This window comes from Thermobia domestica, chromosome 15 (genome assembly GCF_964235325.1).
Source record: "Thermobia domestica chromosome 15, izTheDome1.hap1.1, whole genome shotgun sequence".
In the NCBI taxonomy this organism is placed as follows: domain Eukaryota; kingdom Metazoa; phylum Arthropoda; class Insecta; order Zygentoma; family Lepismatidae; genus Thermobia; species Thermobia domestica.
In genome coordinates, this window is record NC_137468.1 from 146,638,232 (window position 1) to 146,663,986 (window position 25,755).

The 25,755-nt window shown below is 37.3% G+C and overlaps 1 protein-coding gene across 1 annotated transcript in view; it reads left to right on the forward strand.

Annotated features, from left to right (window-relative positions):
* Positions 1-11,280: 11,280 nt before the first annotated feature.
* Positions 11,281-25,755, forward strand: part of LOC145671288 (uncharacterized) — a 1,722,162-nt gene continuing 1,707,687 nt past the window's right edge. The window contains exon 1 of the mRNA XM_081740242.1: positions 11,281-11,588. Coding sequence (XP_081596368.1) covers positions 11,520-11,588 — 69 coding nt within the window. The 5' untranslated portion in view covers positions 11,281-11,519. The remainder of the gene's footprint in view (positions 11,589-25,755) is intronic.

Sequence of the window (25,755 nt, forward strand, 5' to 3'; positions counted from 1 at the left end):
AATGTAAAACTTTGTGATGGAAAAACACCGCGTATGAGTGGCTTTTCCCGAGGTACTTCCTATTCATCCCACTGTGCACATACCACCAATCATTTCATTATCCATCCAGCCTGGCAGAAGTCTCTAATGGATTTAAAAGATTAAATTCAAAAAATCTAAAATAAGGGTTGGAGTTGATTTCAGTAAACCAAGTTAGATAATTACATCAATATTCGTGTGTTCTTCATTATCTTACACTACATAAATCTCACAAAATTAGGTGTATATTTTCTCGTAAGTAAATATATTCTATGCAAACTACGTGTATTACATAGGCGTAACTTGATAATGCGTAAACTGAGTTCGGATTTAAAAATAAAAGAGCATATCTCAAATGACCGCCTTTTTTCCAAGAGCGGCATAGTTATAATTACAACGTATATTGCAATACTTAGAGGATCACTTCTTAAGTGTCCAAGCCAATTTTGGACGAAAAAATGTGATAAGCAATTAATGAGAAACTTTTGAATCACAACAAAAACTTTATCGTGCTCTACTGAAAAATTGCTAAAACTGAGTTACGCCCTTTATTGATCTTGACGACTATATATATATATGTATATATATATGCTTGTCTGAAGTTTGTTAGCCCCATGGTGTTTTTTATGGTTCCGTAGATGTAATAGATTAATGATTTTTTCTATTATTTAATTTTCCATAACTTGTATTTCCGTAGGCGAAAATTAATTTTGCATCCATCTACATGCGTTAGTATTTGATCCCGTGTTATGTAGTTTTACGTATTCAGCGTACAACGATTTAAAGTACGTACACGACTGCTTTAATTAAATTTGATTGGTTTCAGCATATCCTTATGATTTTCCTGGAAAGCTCCATATAAAAGAAATCTAAAATATAACCAGTATATTTTGTAACCCTGCCGTGTGACTGACGTCACTAGCAAACAAGGATTTTTTCGCAACTTTACCGCACACACAGATAAATCAAACGAGATACACCTTTTTCGTCGTAAAAATCCAAAAGGGATGAATTACTTTTGGAGGTGAGTTTTATTCGGACGATTTTCTCAAAAACAACTCAGGCGATTTTGTTTTTATTCCATAAATGAATGTTTCATTAACAATCCTACTATATGGGTAGTTATTTCTCATGAACATATATACAATGGGCAATTTAATGCTCGGATTAGTATTTAGAACATTTTCTTAGAAACTTCTCAAAAAATTCGTCCATATTTCATAAACAAATTCTCATTAATATTTGAATGGTGATATTAGTTTTGATTGCTTGTTGATTGTTTTGCAACAATCACTATCGCTTAAGTCGTTCTCCATGCTTGCACTCCCGTCATAGGCGGACTGGTGTTTTAGGGCCTAGGCCGCGGTTACCATGAAGGGCCCTCAGACTATAACACCACTTTCTAAAATAACGTACAATCAGTGGCACAGCCAGCTATCAACTTGGGGGGCATGCCCTCTTCGAAACAAACCTGATCTATCTTATACAGCAGTGCTGCAGACAAATGGTGAAATTTCAAACTAGATCAATGCATAAATGAATATTGAATTAAGCTAAGGCACTGTACGAAAGAGAAATACCCAGTGAAAACCCCTACATTAATTTCTTAGAGTAATAAATGTTAGTAAAGAGTGCGTCATTTTATGCAAAAAAAAAAAAAAAGATATACAAAATAACAATTATAGCGCAAATTTTAAAGCTTGTAACCGTTAATAATAGGGAATTTCTGAATTGGAATTTTCATTTTAATGTTTTTTAGCATGTTAATAATAAAGATAACTGAATTGGTTGTAATGAGAAGAATTCAAACTTTCAATTTTGTCCATATAAAATGGTACAGCACGTCGTTTGCAAAGTACTATATTGGATATTCTTGGCCCCTCCCGAAAAAATCCTGGTTGTGCCACTGCGTACAATGAACATTTGGGATGAGCCATCGTGTTATGCAGTTGTAAATTCGTTGTTACTTGATAGTTTTTGCAAGCTATGATTTATCATTGGTCATTGGAAATTTGATGTCACAGCAAGCATAGGATTTGCAGAAACTTAAACTTTCATGAAGAGAATAGTTTATAATTATTATTGTATTGCCACACCCTATGTCTAAAATGTCCCCTGACAAGATAACTGTTATTATCAGGGTTACAACAAAATGTAACAAGAGAAACCGTCTCCAAATATATGTTTTAATAGACAGTAAGTTCATTCATTTATGTTGTGGGTCTAGGTAAATGGTAACGTTGCGTTTTCATGTAACATTGTCCGATTTGAAAAATTCTTTCACTTTAGTTTGAAAACATCATACTTGGAGACGGTTCCCCTCCTACATTTTGTTGTAACTCTGATAAGAGAGTTACCGTATGTCATGGAACTTTTGAGACACACTGTATAGTAGCTGAAACATTAAACAAATAAAAGCCAATAACTTTTTACTATGGAATGAACAGAACAGCTTACTGAAAATTGTAACACTAAATAACTAATAATAACTTTTAACTGTGGAATGAACACGACAGTTTTGCTGAAAATGGAAAACAATGCTGAACCACTAAACAACTAATAATTTTAAAAAGTTAAGATTCATTTCAGTTCAGATTATGAATTGCAGAGTTCCTGAATAACTTCGTTCACAGACACTAAATTTAACATGTCTCTTTCCTTATTCATTAGTAAAAATGTGTCCAAACTGTCTTCACACAAACTAGATCCTAGATTTGTTTACCCTCTAACTTTAACTTTGAGAAGGACCTTTCACATGTCACTTGCGTACATGGTAGAGACAACACATGTTTGTATACAATGTATAAATTATTAAAACAACTAGACTGACAGAAATTGGTACAAAATTTTCCCTGCACATGACAAACAATTTTTATACAAGGTGTTTGCAGCATCATTATCACTCTTGCCGTGAATCCCGTCCAAAGATGTTTCTTCTCCCATATCATGCTCAGACACATAATCATCATCGTCATCTACGGACTCAGGGACATTATTCTCTTGAGGATGAAAAACCAGAACGTTTTGTGACAGAGTGTAATACACGACAGAGAACTGCTGGAGCTCGTTGTATATTTCCTCCTGTTTTATATTTAGTTTTTTCGCAAGAACTCTGAAAGCTCCTGCAGACATACCATTCTTCTTGATTCCGAAAAGTGCTTGGGATCCAGCATTTGAAGTTCTTTTGGCTGCTGAAATCTATCACTGACACATATAAGAGCTGCATTAAGAATTTTCGTTGTTTTTTTTTATTTTGAATAAATCATTTTCACTTATATTTATGTTCTTTCCCAGTTCATCTGCCGCAAGCTCCCCGAACATTTTCTTCTTCATTAAGATTCTTCTGGGCGAAGTCTTTTTCCATTGCTATCACTACACCAGATTGCGAAAGCTGTTGATTTATTTTCACAAAAAATATTTTTGTATTTTCGTAAAGCATTAAACAGACATCTTTCGCCTCTATTTTCTTCTGAAGCTGCTGCTGCAAATTTTCTAGAAGTCTCAGATTGTAAGATATGGACTACAAAATGGAGACTTGTAGAAAATACCATGTGATAAATTCGATTTGTAGATATTTAAAAATACCTAACCGTAAGACTGCAAGTATTATGAAACGGTCTCCATCTCTGTAAACAAGTCCTGAAACACAGAGCACATCATTACAGTGTTAAATTCTGTCCATTTATTCAGCAAAGTTTAGCTTGAAATTTTGATTTCGCATTAAAACTCCTGTCCTGTGCATCATCATTGAGGAACAATAAAAATGAAAGAAAACTTGATGATGATAGACAGTCGTCCTCGTCTTGACTTAATGTTTCGTAGTGAAACTCGTTAATGTCGACTACCGCATTCAGTGCCTTGTTTTTGCTCCAGCATCGTGGTGCACCAACTTGTTAAACGTTTCGTAGTCTGTCATGTCCCTCGTGGCTTGCATCAATCACTTTCTTTTAAACATCCTTTCTTTTGTAGTATTCAGACAGAACACGGCACTGGTTTCAACAATACCAAATAAGTTTGCAACTTCAGGGATCTACTCAGTCGAATTTGTCATAACCAAATTAAGAGCATGAGCCATGCATTGGGTATAAATGATTTCAGGATTAACCTTCTCCAGTAATGCTTTAACTCCTTTATAGCATCCACTCAAGTTAGTAGCTCCATCAAAAGAGCAGCTTACAATATCAAACATCAAAACATTTGGCACAAAAAACTCTTTTGATTTAATTATAAGTTACTTGTCTTGTAGTGTCACTGTTTACCACAACTGCTAACAGCCACTCAAATACTTGACCGTTTATAACGTAGAGAATTACTATAGCCAGCTGATTAAGCACTGAAACATTTTAGATAGAATCAACCATTATGCTGAAAATACCTGCTTTCTTGCTGTCTTCCACTGTTTTCTCCTGCAATTTTCTAAACGTTTAGGGGGCGCGGTGGCTCCCACTTTCTTCATTCCACCATTTCACTCATCTCTCATTATCACCGTCTCCTTTAGCCTAACCGGCATAACCGTGGGACGTAAAACTTACAGATTTCATTTCATTTCATTTTCTAAACGTTTTTGAATTCTTTAAATGCGCTGTATTTCCGTTTTTGGGTTATCAAATATACACCTACAAGATGTATTAACATCCATAAAGGATCTATCAACCTGTGGTTAAATATGGATGCAGCTACAAACCAGGCCCCAGTTTTCAACGATGAAAGGGACCCAACTGCCTAACATAATGAAAGAAGTCCCAGGTCCCAACAGCTCAACATGATGGAAAAAGTGCCTAGGACCCCAACTGCTCAATGAAGTGAAAGAAAGTTATCAATTGCCCAATATAATGAATAAGGGGCCCCAACTGCTCAATGTAATGAAAGAAGGCCCCAAGTGTCCAATATATTGAAAGAAGGGCCCAAGTCCCCAGGTATAAACTAAGTCACAGTTTCTAATAATAAAAGACCATAGTGAAAAATTGACCTCGCCTCAAATCCAGTAACCAAAGGACCCTATTGAAAAAGATAAGTTATTGATTGATGGAAGGATGGAAGAGGAGTGTATGTTGGCAGCACAATAACAGAGATCTAACGAATTATTTAGCTTTCTTCTGTTTTAGCTTTTCTCTCTTTCTCTTTGTTTCTTTATTGTTTTATTACTTTTCTCTGAGCGTTCCTAGGCCGCAACTGCGGCCTAACGGCCCTGGCCAGTTCGCCCCTGACTCCCGTCTTTCTGAGTTTGTATTCTCGTGACATAGCCAAATCAAATTGTATCTATTGTTGACTTCCCCTTACTTTTAAAATTCCATTTCTACCCCTGGATCAAAGTATAGTATAAAAATATTCCCTGGAAAAGATTACTTTAATTTTGCTGTGAGAATACATATGTGGATCTGTATACTGGATTAGTCAAAACTATTGTGACAGAACAACAATAACGGCATGCGAGGACGGAGGAAAAATAAATGTTACAAATGGTATTATTGCAATAACTGCATTGATTTGGAGTGTGGTCACCATGGAAGCCATCTTAAACTCCGCCATATTGCTTATCACACAATATTGTTTTAAACGTAAAAGGTTATGATTTTACACTTTAACTTACGCTTGAATATTCCCACAAATGAGAATGTGAACTCATTTTTGACACATCATCTGTTTGAGACAGAGTGTGCTATGTTTGACATATGTATCCAATAGAAAAAATGTATGTCAGGCCAGTAACAAAGAGACGCATAGACGGAGGGAAAGCAAATGTTACAATTTGGCATTGGTGTAGAAACTCTTAAACGATTTAGTGTACATCATGGCAGCCATCTTGAATTTCGCTTTGCGTATACCACACAATATTTTTAAATAGAAGAGGCATGTGTTGAGTTTTGATTTTGAGTTTCGCGTCCCGTTCAGCAGCGAGGCTATATGAAAAGAGGTATGTGAGTCACATAAATTGATTCTTGAATCTTCCCACAAACTACATTCATCATCCGTTTCAAAAGCATCGGAGTTTACATTATTTATTATTTCCGTAATTTCTTCGGGAGAAAATACGCCACTACCATAAGAACTGCGACTTGTGGTGGTATTCATAGCCAAAAGCTCAACTAAAAAGAGGAAGTGAATTCTAAGCAAACTACAAGAAGGATGTTGAAACGACCATACACACTTCCATTGGCTAACAAAAAAAGGAAAACAAAAATAGCTACATGTTTTTGCCTTTTGAGTACTCATATCTTTTTGGGAATATATACTTGTCACAGCATGTCATTTAAATCTACGCAATACGTAACCTGTACGCTTGAAGTTGAAAAGTATTCGTGAAAAGTAAACAGAAGGAACTAGTTGTATGCTGCTCTTGTTTCCTAACAGTAAACTCCGTGTTCAACTGCCAGAACTGACCTTGATAGATACGCCTTGACTGAACGCCTTGTAACAAGAGGGCAACAATAATTACTCATGGGCAATAATAATTGCAGTTATACAGCGAGATGTGTGCGTTCTGGGTCCCTCTATGCCATTGGCTGTATTTGCGAAAATATTGATTGCTTCTCATGCTTTGCGTAAGGGTTAAGACACCCTTACAGACCTTGGGAGGGTAGAAGGGAATAAAATAAAATGTTTGAAAGACGACCGATGTCGATGGAGAGTTCATAGTTTCGAGCAGTGGCGTATACTGGTTTGAAGGACTGGGCTACAACTGGCCATGTATAATATTATTATTAATGATAATAAATAATAATAATAATAATAATAATAATAATAATAATAATAATAATAATAATAATAATAATAATAATAATATGCATAACAATGAACAAAAATGGTTGATGTGTTTCGTTTGAACTTTTGTTTTTAGACCATTAATGTTTTCCAAATGAATGAAATTCCATCATTGATTTGCGCAGTTCTCGTGGATTGCATTCCTATTTGATCTAGGAATTAATTCGTGCGGTTGGTACGCACACATTGAAGCTGTAGTACAAACACAAAATACATAAATACCTTAAGAAAAATATTGTCCATCGCTAGCCACCACTTTCGCCCATCTGTCAGGCAATGTACGGATTCCGTGGCGAAAGAAGTCCTCATCCTTGGAAGCGATCCAGTCAGAGACCCATGTTTCGATATCTTCTGAAGAAGTAAACCACTGTCCAATCAAATCGTTGTTCATGCAATCGAACAAGTAGTAGTCCGAAGGAGCAACTTCTGGTGAATACGGCGGGTGGGGTAAAACTTCCCATCCGACATTTTCTAAATAGGTTTTGACCGGTTTTGCGACATGTGGGCGAGCGTTATCATGTTGAACAATAAGTTTATCATGTCTGTTCCCCCCTGTCTGTTCTGGTCGTGTTCTGGCCAGAGCTTGCTTCAAACGCATTAATTGTCGTCGATAACGTTCTCCATTCATAGTTTCACCCGGTTGCAGCAGCTCATAGTACACCACACCTTTCATATCCCACCATATGCACAGTGAATATCTCGTTTTGGTTGTGATGGACCTGGTTCACCTGGTTTCACCCAGGCCTTTTTTCGTTTAGGGTTCTCGTAATGGATCCACTTCTCATCACCCGTAATAATTCGATGCAGAAACCCCTTTCTGCTCTGTCGTTGAAGCAGCAATTCGCAAATGGTTTTTCGTCTTTCAACGTCTCTGTCTTTCAATTCATGTGGAACCCAATGTGACATCTTTTGAATCATTCCCATGGCTTTCAAGCGTTTAGAGACTGTTGTTTGATCAACGCCTAATGCTGCTGCAAGTTGTTCCTGCGTTTGACACGAATTCTGCTCGAGCAATGCTGTCAATTCTTCCTCTTGAAATATTTTTGGCTGTCCAGCTCGCTCTTGGTCTGCCAAGCCGAGCCGAAATCACCACTTCTAAACCGTGCAAACCACTTCTGACACGTTCGCTCAGCTAGAGCATGGTCACCATACACTTCCACCAAAATACGATGACTTTCAGTCGCACTTTTCTGCATGTTAAAGTAATGCAGCAGGACACCCCGCAAAAACACTTTATCAGGCACAAATTGCGCCATGTTCACTTAAGGGTCTAGGTCAAAAACCCCACAGCCAAAACCCCCACACTCAAGAAATGTCAAAACGCCCACACGATCGGTCATAACTCCCACACAAATGGACAAATCCCCCAAACGCACGAACGGTCAAAACCCCCACAGCCAAAACCCCCACACTCAAGAAATGTCAAAACGCCCACACGATCGGTCATAACCCCCACACAAATGGACAAATCCCCCAAACGCACGAACGGTCAAAACCCCCACAGCCAAAACCCCCACACTCAAGAAATGTCAAAACGCCCACACGATCGGTCAAAACTCCCACACAAATGGACAAAACACCCACACATAGCAACGGTCACAATCTCCACATAAATGGACAAAACCCCCACACAAATGGACAAAAACCCCACACAATCGGACAAATCCCCCACACTCTGAAAATACCGTGATTGCACGTCTTTGTTGCGGCTCTTTTCGACGCCCACTTTAGTGTTTCTGTCATTACAAAACAGTGCAAGAAGAATAGTTTCAACATCGGTTTAAGTGAAATAAAAAATGTTATTAAAAAGTACAAGGGCAAGACATACAACCAGGATCATTTCAGAGTGTGGGAGATTTGACCGATTGTGTGGGAGTTTTGTCCATTTGTGTGGGGGTTTTGTCCATTTATGTGGGGATTGTGACCGTTGCTATGTGTGGCTGTTTTGTCCATTTGTGTGGGAGTTATGACCGTTGGAGGTTATGACCGATTACCAGGTTGGGGGTTTTGGCTATGGGGGTTATGACCGTTCGTGTATTTGGGAGATTTGTTCATTTGTGTGGGGGTTATGACCGATCGTGTGGGCGTTTTGACATTTCTTGAGTGTGGGGGTTTTGGCTGTGGGGGTTATGACCGTTCGTGTGTTTGGGAGATTTGTCCATTTGTGTGGGGGTTATGACCGTTTGTGTGGGCGTTTTGACATTTCTTGAGTGTGGGGGTTTTGGCTGTGGAGGTTTTGACCGGTTCCCTTTTACCGGGGTCGTTTCGACTCGGGCCTTTCTGTCACTGCCCTTTTGTCTGGTCCTTCTCACATGGAACCATACGTATAACGCAGCAGTTGAAATACCTGGGCAGAAGGCCTGGGGAAGTATGAGTAAATCGATGATCGATCGATCCAGGGCGCAGTAAAATTAGTTACACCATTGTTCATATATCTTTCGTTCTATTCCCTCGACATCATGTCTGGAGATGAATGTTATGACTAATAGGCTACAGCGGAGAAAGACAATATACGGTATCTAAGATAAATGTTATGACTTTTAACTTAATAAAACGAAAAGCTCTATATCGGTCTTTGCCCCCCCCCCCCCCCCGTTAGAATAAATCCTGCGGGCTTTAGTGATTATGATGTTGCTTAGTATTGTATTATATTGTTCTATACACGGAATAAAGACTTCTGTGTTTTATATAATAATAAGAACCTTATTTACATATATTACGGCCCTTGCTTTACGACAGCGAAACATATTCACGTTCAGCGTAATCAGTTTCTATTCTTAAATAATTACAGTGAAGCGAATGAAATAATTCACGCACAGATTTAGGACTTAGAAAATGTCCTGCGAACATGTTGTAGTAAATTCCTGAAGAGTTAAAAGCGCTAGTAGCAGTAATTAGCTCAGTCGGTCCCTATAGTCCCTTAGTCAATTACATAAATCTTACATATGTAGTATCTCTTTCTTTCTCTTCTCTCTACATGTTGTCTGGAGATTAATGTTTAGACAAATAAGCTAGAGTGGCAATTTTAAAAAGTAAGATGATCTACACTATCAGTGGCAGATGTTGTGGTGTTTAACTTAACATATAAGGCAATAAATTGATAAAACTGAGAATAACAGTTTTCAATTCAGTTTTCAGTTTTCAGAGATAACAGTGCACTGATGCTTCAAATCTGTGCATTTACTTCCTATACCTACGTTATTTCCCTAGTCAAAATAAAAACTCTTCAAAATTAATCACAATTGTTATACAACCATCCCTTCCTTAGAGTACTGCGCGGTCACATACACGTCATGGCATTGTAAATGCACTTTTGGCAACGACGATACAATAATATTAAACTACATCATTCCGAAAAAAGTTTTAGCTATAATCTCAAACTGAATTTGGTTTCGAATGATTCTCGCCCCTTTAAAGAGAATTGGTAAATCCAGTTTCAAAATGATGATCAAAAAGATACGTATGTCGCTGTGGGAAGTTTACATTAAACTCTTTTGATATGTTATTTTATTTATTTATTTATTTATTTAACAACCACCAGATACAGCTCAGAGGCCATTTTACACTGGATATCTAACAACAACAACAACAACAATGGAAAGGATTTGGGAAGGCATCGGCCAGGGCCTGTTTTTAGTAGGTACCATCCCGGCATTTGCCTGGTAGAACTGAGGGAAACCCTGGAAAACCCCAGTCAGGATGGTCGGCAGGGGGAATCGAACCCACGACCTCCCGAATGCGAAGCCAACGCTCTACCACTTGAGCTACTTCGCTCGGTTATTGACTATCTTATAGAAGAGTGTTACTGATGAAGTCTACAAAGGATTTTTCAAGCGTACGCAAACACAACTTCACCCTTGACACAGTCCCTTGATATGATAGAGTTTGCGGAAACTAAACTTACATAGCCCTGTATTTCGTTGCGTAACCTTGTGCGAAAATTGAAAATTTCTATTAAAACTAGATTACATAAAAATTAAAAGAGAGACATTTTTAAAGAAACTATGTGAACATTACTACTTTGATCACGGTTAGCTGACCTTCTGCTCATGATTTGTGTGTAAATATTTTGACAAATGGGTTTTGGATCAAAGCCTATAAAAATAATCAAATAAAAAGAACGCTCACTAATGGACACTCACAGTGCATTTGCTGCTGTTAGGAAATTGTGTACACAGGCCAACTTGAAGGGCAGTAGTAGAACGGAATATTTGAGTCGCATGAAGACACTTTTTGAAAAAAGAAAAATGTAATCAGGTATTGTGGACGAGAGTTTAACGTTGCTTGAAAAGTCAAGTTTATCTCGGTCAAGGTCGACAGAAACTCTTTTGTTTTTAAGACAAATCTCGTGGTTATTCTTCTACTGATGAGAGAAAAATTAACAGTTCTTTTACCTTTATTTTTCCCCTCGCATATCGCAAAGTTTATTCAGCGCCGTGCGTTGGTTTTGGAAATTGTCCTGCGCTGTCAGTGTTTTACTACTTGTTGAGAGATATCGAGACATGCGCGCTGCTGTTCTTTTCATGTGAATGGAAGATAAACACGAGATTCAACAGTGTTCTTGGCAGGTGTTTCGCTGTCAAGTTGTGCGAGATTGAGGCTCTGTAATTTATCGTCTTTTTTTTTTAATCCGCGCGCGAGTTACGTGTGGTGTCCGATGTTTTACGTTAAATTTATTCGCGTTCAGTGCACAAGTGTCTCATATCTCTCATGGAAGGAACAAGAATAAACGCTTCATAATGTTACCCACTTTGCTGATAGTTTATACTATTTCACTGTTATTCAGTGGCAATTGGATTATTGCTCAGGTGCGTACAAGAAAGAAAAACTAATATTTTTAAATAGTTTTTTTTATTCATATACGTATATTAAATAATGCCTCATGTAATCGTTAAATGGGAACTAAAATTTAGAAAAGGGTATTGTCATTTTCAATAACATATTTTTAAAAAAGAAACATAAAATTAAGTCATAAATCCCCGCAGTTTTTTTTATCGCCTCGTTTACAGGTTCAGATTTTAGATTTCTCGGCTTTCGGCATCTAAGGCCATGTTAGCCCGTCACGTCTGTAGGCGAGCACACTATGCGAGGAAAGGGGAGAAAGAAAGGATTGGGGAAGGAAGGACGTGTGGCCTGGGACCCACATGTATATGTTGGGTACCAACCCGCCATTTGCCTGGTGTGAATGAGGAAATGCCGGGAAAACCTCATGCAGGATGACTGGCCTGAAAAAAAACTTTTTACACCTTTTCGTCCGAGTGCCCCCACCGGAAATCGAACCCGGTACGCCTCCTTTACAGTATAGGCACAACATTATGCAACCCCCCTTTCTTTAGATTATTATTTTTATTTGATTTAATTGTGAGTTTAACGTCCTTCCTAGCAGCGAGGCTATATGAGACATGGACCTACAGTTTAACGTGGGATTTGAACCACATGATCTCCCGCTGAGAATCGAACCCGGATCTCCTTCGCGACATGTGCATACGCTAACCGCTTATTCACAAGGAGCTTTATATTTTATTTATATTTATTTCTGGGCATTACTAGCGCTTATGGGTTTAAACCCATAACATATGAGGGGTAACACCCCTCGGCGAACACACCATCCGGGCAAAGAAGGAAGCGGCCTGAAACCTATAGTTTAGGTACTATTTCGGCATTTGCCTGGTGTGAATGTGGGAAACCCAGGAAAAACCTCACTCGCGACGGTTGCCCTAAAAAAGCTGTTAAACTTTTTCGACCAACAGTCCCCCACTGGCAATCCGGTCTTTAAAGTTCATGGTTTCGTTTCAAAATTAATTCTTATGTTCGAAAATACACAGTTTTGAGCGGACTACCGAGACCTTAAGTCTTTGAACAGTTACTCCTGAAAAATTTGTCCGTAAAGAGCGAAAATAAAAATTAATTATTTTTGGGTTGCAGTGGAACACATCGTGATGAAAAAAGACGCTAGCAAGAAATAACAAGAGGAAATACAGAGTTGAACACGACTCGCCGAAGGGAAAACATGGATGATCGTTCTTTTAATATTAGCATACATGCTAAAGAACATTCCCTCCATAACATAAAGGATACAGAGCGCTGGTTGCTCCCATAAGATTATTTAGGCGTGCACAATATTTCATTATGAACAAGTGTAGAGAAAGTATACTAAATTTCGGGGTTTGCGCCCGTCCTTAAGGGTGATAGACTTCTCTGGTGAGTGACGCATAGTCCCAATTTAATATCTTATGTTCGGGTGCTGGTTGGCCTGGAAGAAACACTGACGGCAAATAGTCAGTAAGGACGTAATCATCAGAATGATGTGCATACGGGGTTCATTTCATAACCTTCTTATTAAGCAATAACGACGTGAAGTTCTCCACCGCAATCTGGATTTAGATATACTAATGCTAATCAGTTAACCCCATATTGTCATAGCCTCTTATGTTCATATTTCAGTTTTTTGCCCTGCCATTCTGATAAATAAAATGACACCGTTTTTATTCGAAAGTATTGAGAAACTGGAGATTTGCCGAGCAGGTTTTCTTTCAGAAAATTTTGACGGGTGGATAAAATCAAAATTTGAAGGGATGGATAAACTCTGCACTCGAAAACTATTTGCTAATGAACGTGCTCTGCTCTGAAGAGATATGTAGTCGCAATCTACAGTAATTTCTCTTAGCTACGGGGGAAGGGCAGAATTAGATATCTAACTCGCAGGAGGCAAAGCTCCATGACAAGCAGACCTGTAAGAAACACTGGTGCCGAGAAAGAGAAAAAAATTCTTAAGTTGAACTCATTTATTCAGAGCGAATGTTGTTCTCAGTATAAAATCAATGGAGAAGAATGGCCTACAAATACGAGTAAACGTATTAACTCATTCATAAGTATCCTCTAGGAATCGAAGTATGAGGTACGCGTATTAAAAACTGGTCCTCTAATATTCTTTCCTGTTCTCTCCTCCTTTAAAAATAATAGTGAATTACTTAAGACTTACCTTCGATAGTGTTAGCGTAGAATGAAAATTAAAAAAAAAAAAAAATGTGTCGAAAGCTGTGCCATATATCAATGACAAGGTGTCATTGAGTTGAAGTAAATAACATGGTGATAGTACATCTTCTAGTGACACGAGACAAGAAGTAACTTTTTAAACGAGACGAGACCCGTGACAGTTCTCCTCTTGCTTTCAAGACGAGAAAACGAGAAAATGCACGTGCTTTGATAGCAACACTAGTTTATCCAAGACTTTGACCTCAAATGTTGTTTAGGGTCCGCGGTGGCTTCGTGGTAGAGCGTTCACCTCTTGTAGATGCGGTCCTTAGTTCGATCCCAGCTCGCGTCAAATGAGCTTCGTGATGAACCGTATGCGTGGATTTTCTTGGATTTCTACCGTTTCTTCCAACTTTCTTCATTATACCATTTTATTCATTTCTCATCATCAGTAGCGTATTTAGGGGTGGCTTCAGGGCTCAAGCCCACCCTCCGAAATCTTACTTACTATAGTAAAGTATATGAAATATCTTGCAGAATTTTCACATTTTCAGGCAAAAAGCTCCCCGAAAGTTATCAAAAAAAAAAAAAAAAACTCCGAAACAAAATTGTAAATATGCCACTGCTCATCATCATTGTCTCCTTTAGCCTAATCGGCATAACTGTGGCGGTGAAACTTAAAGATTTCTTTTTCATTTTTCAATTGTTGTTTTAGTATTAAACTACGTACAGTATAAAATTATAAATTAATAAATACATTCTACGAAAACAGCAAAGAACATTTATTAACGGTTAAAAAACTTATAGTTTAACATTCTACGATTATGCCTTTTACAACTAAGGGAGACGGATGATTAATGCAAGTGAATGATGATGTAATAATTGGTGGAATGCTAATGTGGGAATAAACGGGAACACCATAAGAAAACTCACGGACACGAAGCTCTCCAACACAAAATTACTTGGCCACGGATCAGGGACCCCACGCACCAGAGTTAAACATTTACTACGGAGTCAGTGTGCCGCCCGTGAACGGTTAATGATACGCAAGTCATTACAGAAATACTGTACTTTCCAATAATAAATATGGTTTAAATAATTTTATAACACCCCTTTAGGGATGTTCACCGGCTGTGGTAAAATTCTGATAATTTTTTAGATAATATTAAGAAAATTTAGAGGATAAATTTGAACATAAATTTATAAAACAAATGAGAAAAGAAAAACTTCTTGAGAGTCTAGACGAGACGAGAGAAATCTTATATTTCGTCTCTCATCTCGTGGAGAGCTCTAATTTTCATGCGTAGTTTTCGAGAAAATGGACAAAAAAATATTTTCGTTTTATTCTTATTTATTACTCTTTTGACATGAAATTTGCCACATACATGTCCTTGCTGATAATACACATAATAATATTATAAGAAATACCGGGCGAATTTATCATCAAATTATATTCCTACAACATATTTATAGACACGCGACAATAATTTTGGACATGAGTGTACACTTTTATAAGATAAAAGAATATCTGATTTGTTGAGCAATGAACCGCGCAATTTTTAAATTTACTCGAATAACTTTAGAAAATAACTCTTTGTTCCTCACAGAAATTTTCTTGCTACGCTGTTAGAGTAAACATATTTTTAGGGATAACAGTGAGAATAATAATAATAATAATAATAATAAAAGAAAGAAGTACAATATTTGTCCAAGTAAGTTAATAAATCATTGTGACTGCTCTCTCATCCATTTCAATTTTCGTCTGCCAGTTTTAGTTTCCTTATTTTCTCGTGCTCTGTGTATTGTCTTTCCATCTGGCCTGACTCTTTTACGATTCTCCTCTCGTTCATCATTTTTTCTTGTTATAACAAAATCATATAAATACCGACTTTTATCTTAAGATGGATGATGCATCACTTTGTCTTTTTCACAATCTTCCACAAATTGGGTCGTTTCTTTTTCTTAAAATTGCTCATATTAGCTTACTTTCCTCCTATGAATGCTCTAAATATTTTTAAAAATACTTTTTCTATAACGTTCAAGAGAAATATATCTTGCTTGCTTGCTTCAAGCAAGAGTAAGTTTCCTTTATTGTCCACAACCTTAATCTTCCAGTTATTATTCGAGGGTTGTCGAGAATTGGATATAACGAAAGTTAAAAATAAATGTTGGATGAAACAATCCTGCCCTGCCGAGGTAAATCTTGGTTTACTTCTATATGTAATCATATCTTACATTTACACTTTTTTTCATATCTGTGCACAATTTTGACAATTCTCATGTTGTACTCGACTGCTGCCAGTCCATTAAGTAAGGTGTACACTGCATTCTTCAACTTGTTGTCACTAGCAAACCTTTACTCTCCTAGGACTAGTTTGAAAACGCTAGGCCCAAGGTCCAGACTATATTATGAATTAGCAAACACCTCCCATCCAAACCGATACAGCAGATCAACTGATTACCATGGATCAAGAGGACACTGTTGGATAACTTTCCACACAGCTGAGTTTGGATTGTTCGATGTAGTTTCCGTACTGTCTCGCAATACCGATCTGAATTGACTTTGTAGCACGAAATGTACCAAAAGAACACTAAGACGATTCCAAAACACCATCCCCATGAGGTCCTAAATTGACAGCGTGTGGTTAAATTTTCATTTTTATTTAATGCAACATGATTACATTTGAGTGTTGCGCTTACTTTTTTTGAGGTAATATGGGACATTGAGATGTCGTCATTGTTAATGATGCAAGAAGAAAGACATCTCCATTTGCGTGATTCCACTTGGAAAATATAAGTGCTGTGCCCACTATCTATGTTTTTGTATTGCTCACGTAGTTGCCCAGGAATATATCGTGCACAATCTTGTCGTAGCAAATACACCCTCCATTCCAAAGGAAACCGAACTTTTGAAAACAAATAGTACCACTAGTGCCATCTGTTGTAATATTTTACCGGTAGATGGAGTAGTCCTTCATTGACAACTGGTATAAATGTCATAACATTTGGATGCACGGCAACAAAGTTATTGCGTTTCAACTGTCAGTGTGTTGTGTACATCGGTCGGAAAATGAGTTTCAAACAACAAGCTGCAATTGAGTTTTGTGTTAAACTGGGTAAAACTTTTAGTGAAACGCACCAAATGCTACAAAATGCATATGGTGATGAGTGTCTATCCCGTACGCAAGTTTACGAGTGGTTCAGGCGATTCAAATCGGGTAGAGAGACGCTGGATGATGACGAAAGATCAGGCCGTCCCAGAACCGGATTATCGGAAGAAAACATCGAAAAAGTGCGTGAATTCATCAAACATAACAAAAAATCGTCGGTGAAAGTTATTGAAATGGAATTAGGCATTCCTTAAACAACCGCATACCGCATTTTGACCGAAGTTTTGGGCCTTAAGAAGGTTAATTCGCGGTTTGTACCACACAAACTCACCGAAGACCAAAAAGTTGATCGAATTGCGCATTGCAAAGACATCGTTAAAAGTGCTCGGCAGGATTGAAACTTCTTGAAATCGATTGTAACTGGTGACGAGACGTGGTGTTTTGAATATGAGCCCGAAACTAAGCGGCAAAGTGCTGAATGGAGAGCGCCGGATGAAGGAACACCCAAAAAAAAGTCCCTTGGTGAAGTCAAAAGTTAAGGTGGTGCTGATTTGTTTTTACAATTCAAAAGGAATTATCCACAAAGAATTTGTTCAGCCCGGCCAGTCAGTCACTGGAGAGTTTTACTTGGGCGTCATGAAGCGTTTGCTGGCAAGAATTCGTCGTATTCGGCCCGAATATCGCGAAACCGACAGTTGGACTCTTTTGGACGATAATGCACCATCACATCGTTCGCGACTTGTAACTGAATTTTTGGTCAAAAATCACATTATTCGGTTGCATCATCCGCCCTATTCACCAGATCTCGCTCCGTGCGATTTCTATCTGTTCCCGAAACTGCATTTGGCGATGAAAGGAAAGTGGCACGCATCGATTGATGCCATTGAGAAGGCGACGACCGCCGTCCTAAAGACCATTCCAATAAAGGACATGGAGAAGTCGTTTGACAACTTGTTGGAGCGTGCAAATATGTGTATCGATGCAGAAGGGGAATACATTGATTAATAAAAATGATTTGTTCCAAAATGTACATTGCTTTTTTGTTTTTTTAAAACGTTCGGTTTCTTTTGGAATGGAGGGTGTAAGTTCGGACATGATTCGCCAAGCAGAGAACGCAAAACGTTTCGAAAAAAAAGTTCAGCTTATCAAGCGTTACTCTTTCGTCTTGCACAGTTTTGACGTTCATTTTTCTTCAAATCATTTGTAGTGTGTAATTGACGTCCGAATTTCAGTTTATTTTGCACATTTGTTCGTCCAATATTTTTATCAATACCTCTGCCTGCTTCAATATTTCTTTCAGCAAATTTAATTCCAAACTACTTTTAAACCAATTTATTTTACACTTTCTTAAAGTTCATGTAGTAATTACTAATGACAAAAGAGCCTAAAAAATGAAATTAAATATATAAATGTTACGTCCCACACTTATGCCGGCTAGGCTAAAGGAGACGGTAGTGATGAAACGGGAGAACCCCGAGAAAACCCACGCACATGGTTTTTGTCCACCACAAAGTTCACTTGAAGCGAGCTGAGGTCAAACCAAGGACTCCATGCACCAGAGGTGAACGCTCTACCACTTTTTTATGTTTTATTTTTATTTTATTTTTTATTTATTATTTTTTTATTCTACTGAGTCACCGCGGTCCCCCACGAGAGAATAAGTAAGCAATGTTCTGATCGAAATATGTGCTCTTATGCTTGCTAATATAGATATTGTATTGCTTATTCAACTTCTTCACTTTTAACCTTTTAGTTTCGGCATGGGATGTTATGAGCACTCTACATTGTGAAACGTAGCTCTCTTGACTAAGTTTAAGTAACCACTTAGCGTCTCTAACAACTTTGCATTTATCTCTTAGATAAAGATGTAGTTTAAGAATAATTATACAATCGTAATTAACACGAGAAGTGAGCAAAAGATTGTAAGGCCTACCGCTCACTGGCGACAAAACAGTTGCGCAACTATCTTGTCGCTGTCGCCTGCAGTCAGCAACTTCAAGGAGACAAAACAGTTTTGTTGCCATACCCTCGCTCACTGGCGACGGCAACAGAAAAGTTGCCGAGCATTTGATATCACAATTTTCATAATTGGCAACTGGAACAGTTCACATAATCGCTGGTTTCGGACATTAAAAAAATATACCGCCCATTCCAATGGTTAAATAAATAAATTTAAATAAACTTTCGAAGTTAGCGTCAACAGGGGCGTTATTTCAGACTCCACTTGAGGGGGGCAAAAGCACCACCGACATAAGACTTTCACGTTTTGTACTAGTATATTAGTAGACAATTGATTAAAGTATATGTATTCCTCAAACTCTTGGGGAGCAAATGCACCTCCTGCCCCCCCTAAATGACGTCCCTGAACGTCAATGAGTGACAAAAATAACAGCATTGTGTAAGCTAATACGAACGGGAACGATTATTCGAATCAAGAGATAACAAGAATAACGAAAATATAAAACGACTAGAAATAACTAACAGAACGAAACTAACAAAAGCGGCAATCGACAACACTGTACAGTAACTGTACTCTCAATGTTCTACGTAGGGCTATAGCCATAAAATAAAAATTGGCTTTCTTCGTTCTTCCCGCGTATTCTTCACGTTTTAAAATCGGCCATTTTTATACAGTACAGTTTTTTTTCTTTTTTATATTTGAAATGGAAAAAAACTTGAAAATGATAATTTTATCTGTATTTTTTTCTAGTTGTGGGAAACTAATGAAGGTAGTAGTGTATAGTATGACAGCGATATGTGATTATCGAAAAATGTGCCTATTTGTGTTGTTTTTTCTTGGCTGGAAGGGTCATTCTAGTTTCTTATAAGCAGGGCCCGGATCTTGTTGACCTAAAATTTTCTAAAAAATGACCTATAAAATGAAACTAAAATTCCTGTAAAATGACCCTAAAAATCACAAAAATTGACCTTAAAACTTGCGTTTTCTTGAACGTTTATTTCGTTAAACATTGACATTTTTTAATATCCATTGGATTTTTAATTAACATTTCTCACTCATATTCAAAAAAAATTTGTTTCAGATAGTTGCACTCCATTGATCATTTATTTCTATTGATCAGTTGATCAGTCCAATGTACGGCATTGTAGGTACTGAAAACGCCAATTCACTCCTGAGTTGAAACTAGGAAACACTCTTAAACAATAAAAGTTCGCAAGTGTAGACTACATGAGAATAATAGATAAAACCCTGTTTAAAATCTTTTTACGCCTTCTAATGCATTTTTAGTTATTCAGGTGATCACATCTTTTGTGGTCAAAAACCCAAAACTATCTGTTTGGCCACCTACCAATCCCCACCTTTCGTTAACCAGCTACAGCTTAGTTTTCATTAGCTTGTTAAGAATGCAGTTTTTCCACTCCAACAGTCAGGAAGCAAGAAAAGAGATTATTCAACTTCGTCTTTTCCACATTCGTAAACTGTGTTCATTTCAAGATTTCCTTATGTAGAAGAAAAAGAATGAAAAGACCATAATTGACCTAAAAGTTACCTTAAAATATTAAAAAATAACCTGAAACTTCAAAACGGCAAAAAGTGACCAAAAGTTGACCCTAAAAAAGATATTTTTAGAACCTAGAGTTGATGGCTAACATTTTTATTTGAACTTGCTTTGTCCTATGCGTAACAGAAAAAAGTTGACTTGTCAACAAGATCCGGGCTCTGCTTATAACAGTGAAACACACTTCCTTTCATAATTTCTTCTTTATATATATGGCCTACCGCTCACTGGCGACAAAACAGTTGCGCAACTATCTCGTCGCTGTCGCCTGCAGTCAGCAACTTCAAGGAGATAAAACAGTTTTGTTGCCATACCCTCGCTCACTGGCGACGGCAACAGAAAAGTTGCCGAGCATTTGATATCACAATTTACATAATCGGCAACCGGAACAGTTCACATAATCGCTGGTTTCGGACATTAAAAAAAAAAAAAAAAAAAAAAAACTACCGCTCATTTCAATGGTTAAATAAATAAATTTAAATAAACTTTTGAAGGTAGCGTCAACAGGGGCGTTATTTCAGACTTCACTTGAGGGGGGCAAGAGCACCACCGACATAAGACTTTTACGTTTTATACTAATATATTAGTAGACAATTGATTAAAGTATATGTATTTCTCAAACTCTTAGGGAGCAATTGCACCTCCTGCCCCCTTCCCTAAATGACGTCCCTGAACGTCAATGAGTGACAAAAATAACAGCATTATGTAAGCTAATGCGAACAGGAACAATTATTCGAATCAAAAGATAACAAGAATAACGAAACTATAAAACGACTGGAAATAACTAACAGAACGAAACTAACAAAAGCGGCAATCCGACAACACTGTACAGTAACTGTACTCTCAGATGTTCTACGTATAGCCATAATATAAAAATTGGCTTTCTTCGTTCTTCCTGTGTATTCTTCACGTTTTAAAATCGGCTACTTTTATACTGTACCATTTTTTTCTTTTTTATATTTGAAATGGAAAGAAAATTGATAATGATAATTGTATCTCTATTTTTCTAGTTGTGGGAAATTAATGAAAGTAATAGTGTGTAGTATGACAGCGATATGTCATTATCGATTAATGTACTCTCATGTCCAAAATGATTGTCGCATATCTATAACTGTCTTCTTGTAAGAATATAATTTGATAATGATTTTGGAGGGTACTTTTAATACTGATACTATGTGTATAATCGGGAAATGTATATTTGTGGTAAATTTCATAGGAAAGAATTATAAATACGAAAATTAGAATGAGTAAATCAAAATGTTGCTAAATGGACAATAAAGATTTATTTTCGTTTTATTGTTCTTACTCTTTTGACATGAAATTTTCCACATACATGTCTTTGCTGATTATACACATACTAACATTATAAGAAATACCGGGCGAATTCGTTATCAAATTATATTCCTACAAAAAAACATATTTATAGACAATAATTTTGGACATGAGTGTACCTATCTGTGTTGTTTTTTCTTGGATGGAAAGCTCATTCTAGTTTCTTACAACAGCAAAACACACTTCCTTCAATAATTTCTTCTTTATATATATATATATATTTCTTCTTTATATATATTTCTTCTTTAACGCTGGGGGTTTCTCTATTTCCTCAATTAATTTTGCATATTTTTTTATCACTAATTAAAGACATGCTAGTCACTAATCAAAAAATGTATTAGTTTCCATTGCGAACACTTCTTTTCACGCGCTTCACACGGAACGAACTGTTACGCGAAAAAAACTTGTAGAAAACATTTATTTTTTATCTTTCTACTTGGCGGTACCTCGGCAACTTTTCTGTCGCCGTCGCCTCAGTGAGCGGATTCCCATAAGACTCAATCCATTTTTAAATGTTGCGCAACTGTTCCGTCGCCGAGATGTTGCCCTGCTGTCGCCCTGCTTGGCGACACCTCGGCAACTTTTCTGTCGCTGTCGCCTCAGTGAGCGGACTCCCATAAGACTCAATGCATTTAGCCAGAGCGACAAGATAGTTGCCCGACAAAATGTTGCCAGTGAGCGGTAGGCCTATTTCTTCTTCAACGCTGAGCGTTTCTCTATATCCTCAATTAATTTGTCATAGTCTTTATCACTAAAGACATGGTAGTCACTAATCAAAGAATGTATTAGTTTCCATTGCGAACACTTCTTTTCACGCGCTACACATGGAACGAACTGTTACGTGAAAAAACTTGTAGAAAACATTTATTTTTTACCTTTCTATTTGGAGGTACCTCGGCAACTTTTCTGTCGCCGTCGCCTCAGTGAGCGGACTCCCATAAGACTCAATGCATTTTTAGATGTTGCGCAACTGTTCCGTCGCCGAGATGTTGCCCTGCTGTCGCCCTGCTTGGCGACACCTCGGCAACTTTTCTGTCGCTGTCGCCTCAGTGAGCGGACTCCCATAAGACTCAATGCATTTAGCCAGAGCAACAAGATAGTTGCCCGACAAAATGTTGCCAGTGAGCGGTAGGCCTAAAAGCTGCAGTGGAACATGTATATATTATTTCATACAACCAATATGGCCAATAGATAGTACATACGTTAGGTTAGTTTTTGACACAGACTCCTTATCAGTCGAGGTACTTGTCGCATCGTGGGATGTTTAAAGATTCCTTCACGGTAAAAATCCTGTCCTTGCGTGGTCAGTCACGTTGTCACGAAGTGTTTCACCTCTTAGGTTCTCCTTCAAGTGCGGGAACAGATGAAAATCACTTCGAGTGAGGTCCAGGCTGTAGGGAGGATGGTCAACAACGTCCCAGCGAAACTACTTCAACAACGTGATGACGTTCTGGGCTGTATGTGGTCGCGCGTTGTCGTGAAGGAAGATGATGTCCTCGGTGAGAAGTCCTAACTGCAAACCTCTACCAGCTGTCGGTGAATTTCAGCCATGGTTACATGTTCCCGCCAACAGAAATTAGAATAACTAGGCGAACATCTTCGCGAGACCAGTTTTCCAAACAAGTAACTATTAGTGTTTAGTTACAATTACCGTCGTAAGTGGTGGGTGGCTGAAACTCTGCACAGTTGCCAACTTCATGTATTAAAATTACTGCACACTTCTCATTCCTCTCTAACCGATGGAACTCCAGAAATATCAGCTTTTTAACCTCAGTATCTGATCCTTCCTCCTATCTCGGATCTTTTTAACACATCCACGAAAAAGAAAGTTTCATGTGCCAGTTATTAGAGAAAAATGTGCTTTGTTCGCATGGTTACAGTCTGTAGTGATTGTTTAATTGGTCAAGACAGAGATGCAGATTGAGAAAAAGATGCTTCGAGATATCAATGTTTAGATTGACATCACAAAACATTATTTTATTTGCCAGTGAATGTTTTATATGCACTGAAAGTTTGTAAAAGTTGTTCAAACATGAGTCTTTTGTTACAGGTGGATAAAATGCATCAAATATATTGCCAGTTGGGACGAAAATTTCCTTTACCTCTTCGTAAAAACAAAATGTAAAAAATCCGAAGAAATACTCTTTTTAACAATAATTTTGGCTACACTGACTTGCATAACATATTTTATATAATAGCGTGAAGCATCTTTGCCTGGGTGGTCGACTGCAATTTCTGATAAAATGCACGTTCCACCATACTGAAAAGGGTGGAATGACGTGATCTCACATGTAAATGCACAACATATTGAAAATACATTGTTCCATGCTCTTTCATAGTTTCTCTACTGTTTTCATTGTTTCTCAAACTTCAATTGAAATCTTCATTATTGCCCGAGGTATATGGTTACAAGTAAGACAGATTGGACATAATCTTCATCTGGATATTCTTTTGTTTCCACGCTGTTGTGCTCTTGCTATGCGATGGAAACTCTTATCAGCATCTGCCTTCATAAAATAAAGGTAACCTTGATGTATTTTTCTATTGTTTTTCTCGTCTTCATTACTTTTATCTCAAATGAGAATTTCAAACGCCCACTATCCTGTTCTTTCTTTTCAGAAGATACGGAAGATCTGACGTTTCTCTATATCATATATTTCTCCTTTCTCTCTTGTTTCTCCGTTTATTATTATTATTATTATTATTATTATTATTATTATTATTATTATTATTATTTGTATTCCCAACTACTTACAATAGAATATCTCCTTTTATCACTCTCACTTTTTTTATTGATTTTACTTTGTCTTCTTTTTAAAGACAAGAAACAAACAAAAATATGTTCATTCAATAAAGTTAGTCATACTAGAACAAAGCTCTAATTTTAAAATCAAATAGTCTAATAGACTCTTGCGGGCAAGGGAAATCACTGTATAAGAAAATAAACAGTCGTTAATTTTCATTTATACTATCAAAATAGTCCTTACTAGGTACAAGAAGATATAATGAACATAAAACTGGAAATTTGAATACTGTACAAACTGTTCTATTTTTTCTCCTTCAAATGTGATTTTTTTTTTTTTTTTTTTTTTTTTTTTTTTTTTTTTTTTTTTTTTTTTTTTTTAATGATGAAGCACGTATTTTCAATGGGGAAATGGATTGTGTACCGCAGAGCACACTTCCAGCTTAAGCAAATTCAAATAGTGAGTACTCTCGGAATAAAGAAAGAGAAATTTGTGTGTTATAAATTTCCCCTTTTCTTATTTATAACGCAAAGGCACGCACTGGCTCCGCTGAAATCCGAACGAGACAATTTTGTTTGTGTCTGGTATGTTATAATTAGACGAATTCCAAAGCTATACGTGTCACCGGTCAGGGTATCGTGAGTTAGAACATATTTTATAATGTAAAAACTAAAAAAAAAAAAAAAAAAGAAAGAAAAAAGAAAAAGGTAAAAAAAGAAAAAAGAATAAGCTGGCAGTTGAACCGGGTCATTGGTTCGGAAACGGTTGGGTAACTCGGCGGACACGCATCCTATCATTTGGAAGGGCGCACTGCTGAAGTTAGGAAAACCAAACTTGGTATGAATGTTGATCAGTAGGCGTAGGTGACAAAAGGATACGAAATGTTCAAAAACGCGACATCTGGAGTTCTCAATGACGGAGTAATTTATGTATGGTACAAACGGAATAGAAAATGAAAGTGGGAATAACACATACGTGAAACAATAGTAGTCTCCGTTCTATGATGCTCCCAATCATCTGCTGCGGCGGTTAGAACTGTCCCTGTTGACTACAACTTCTGTACTTCGGTCGGGTCACTAGTAGATCTCTTTATTTGAACGGGTCGAATGAATGAAGATACAACATAATTGTCAGCAGTGATCCATCGAAAAAGAAGACACAGCTAAAACTGTTCAGTTTATTGATATTGTATATGGAATGTTACATTGCTGCTTTATAATTATTGCTTGAAAAACTGGTTTCTGAGGCCTAAATCGCTGTAATCGATAGACGCTTACAATTATAGTAATCTCTTGT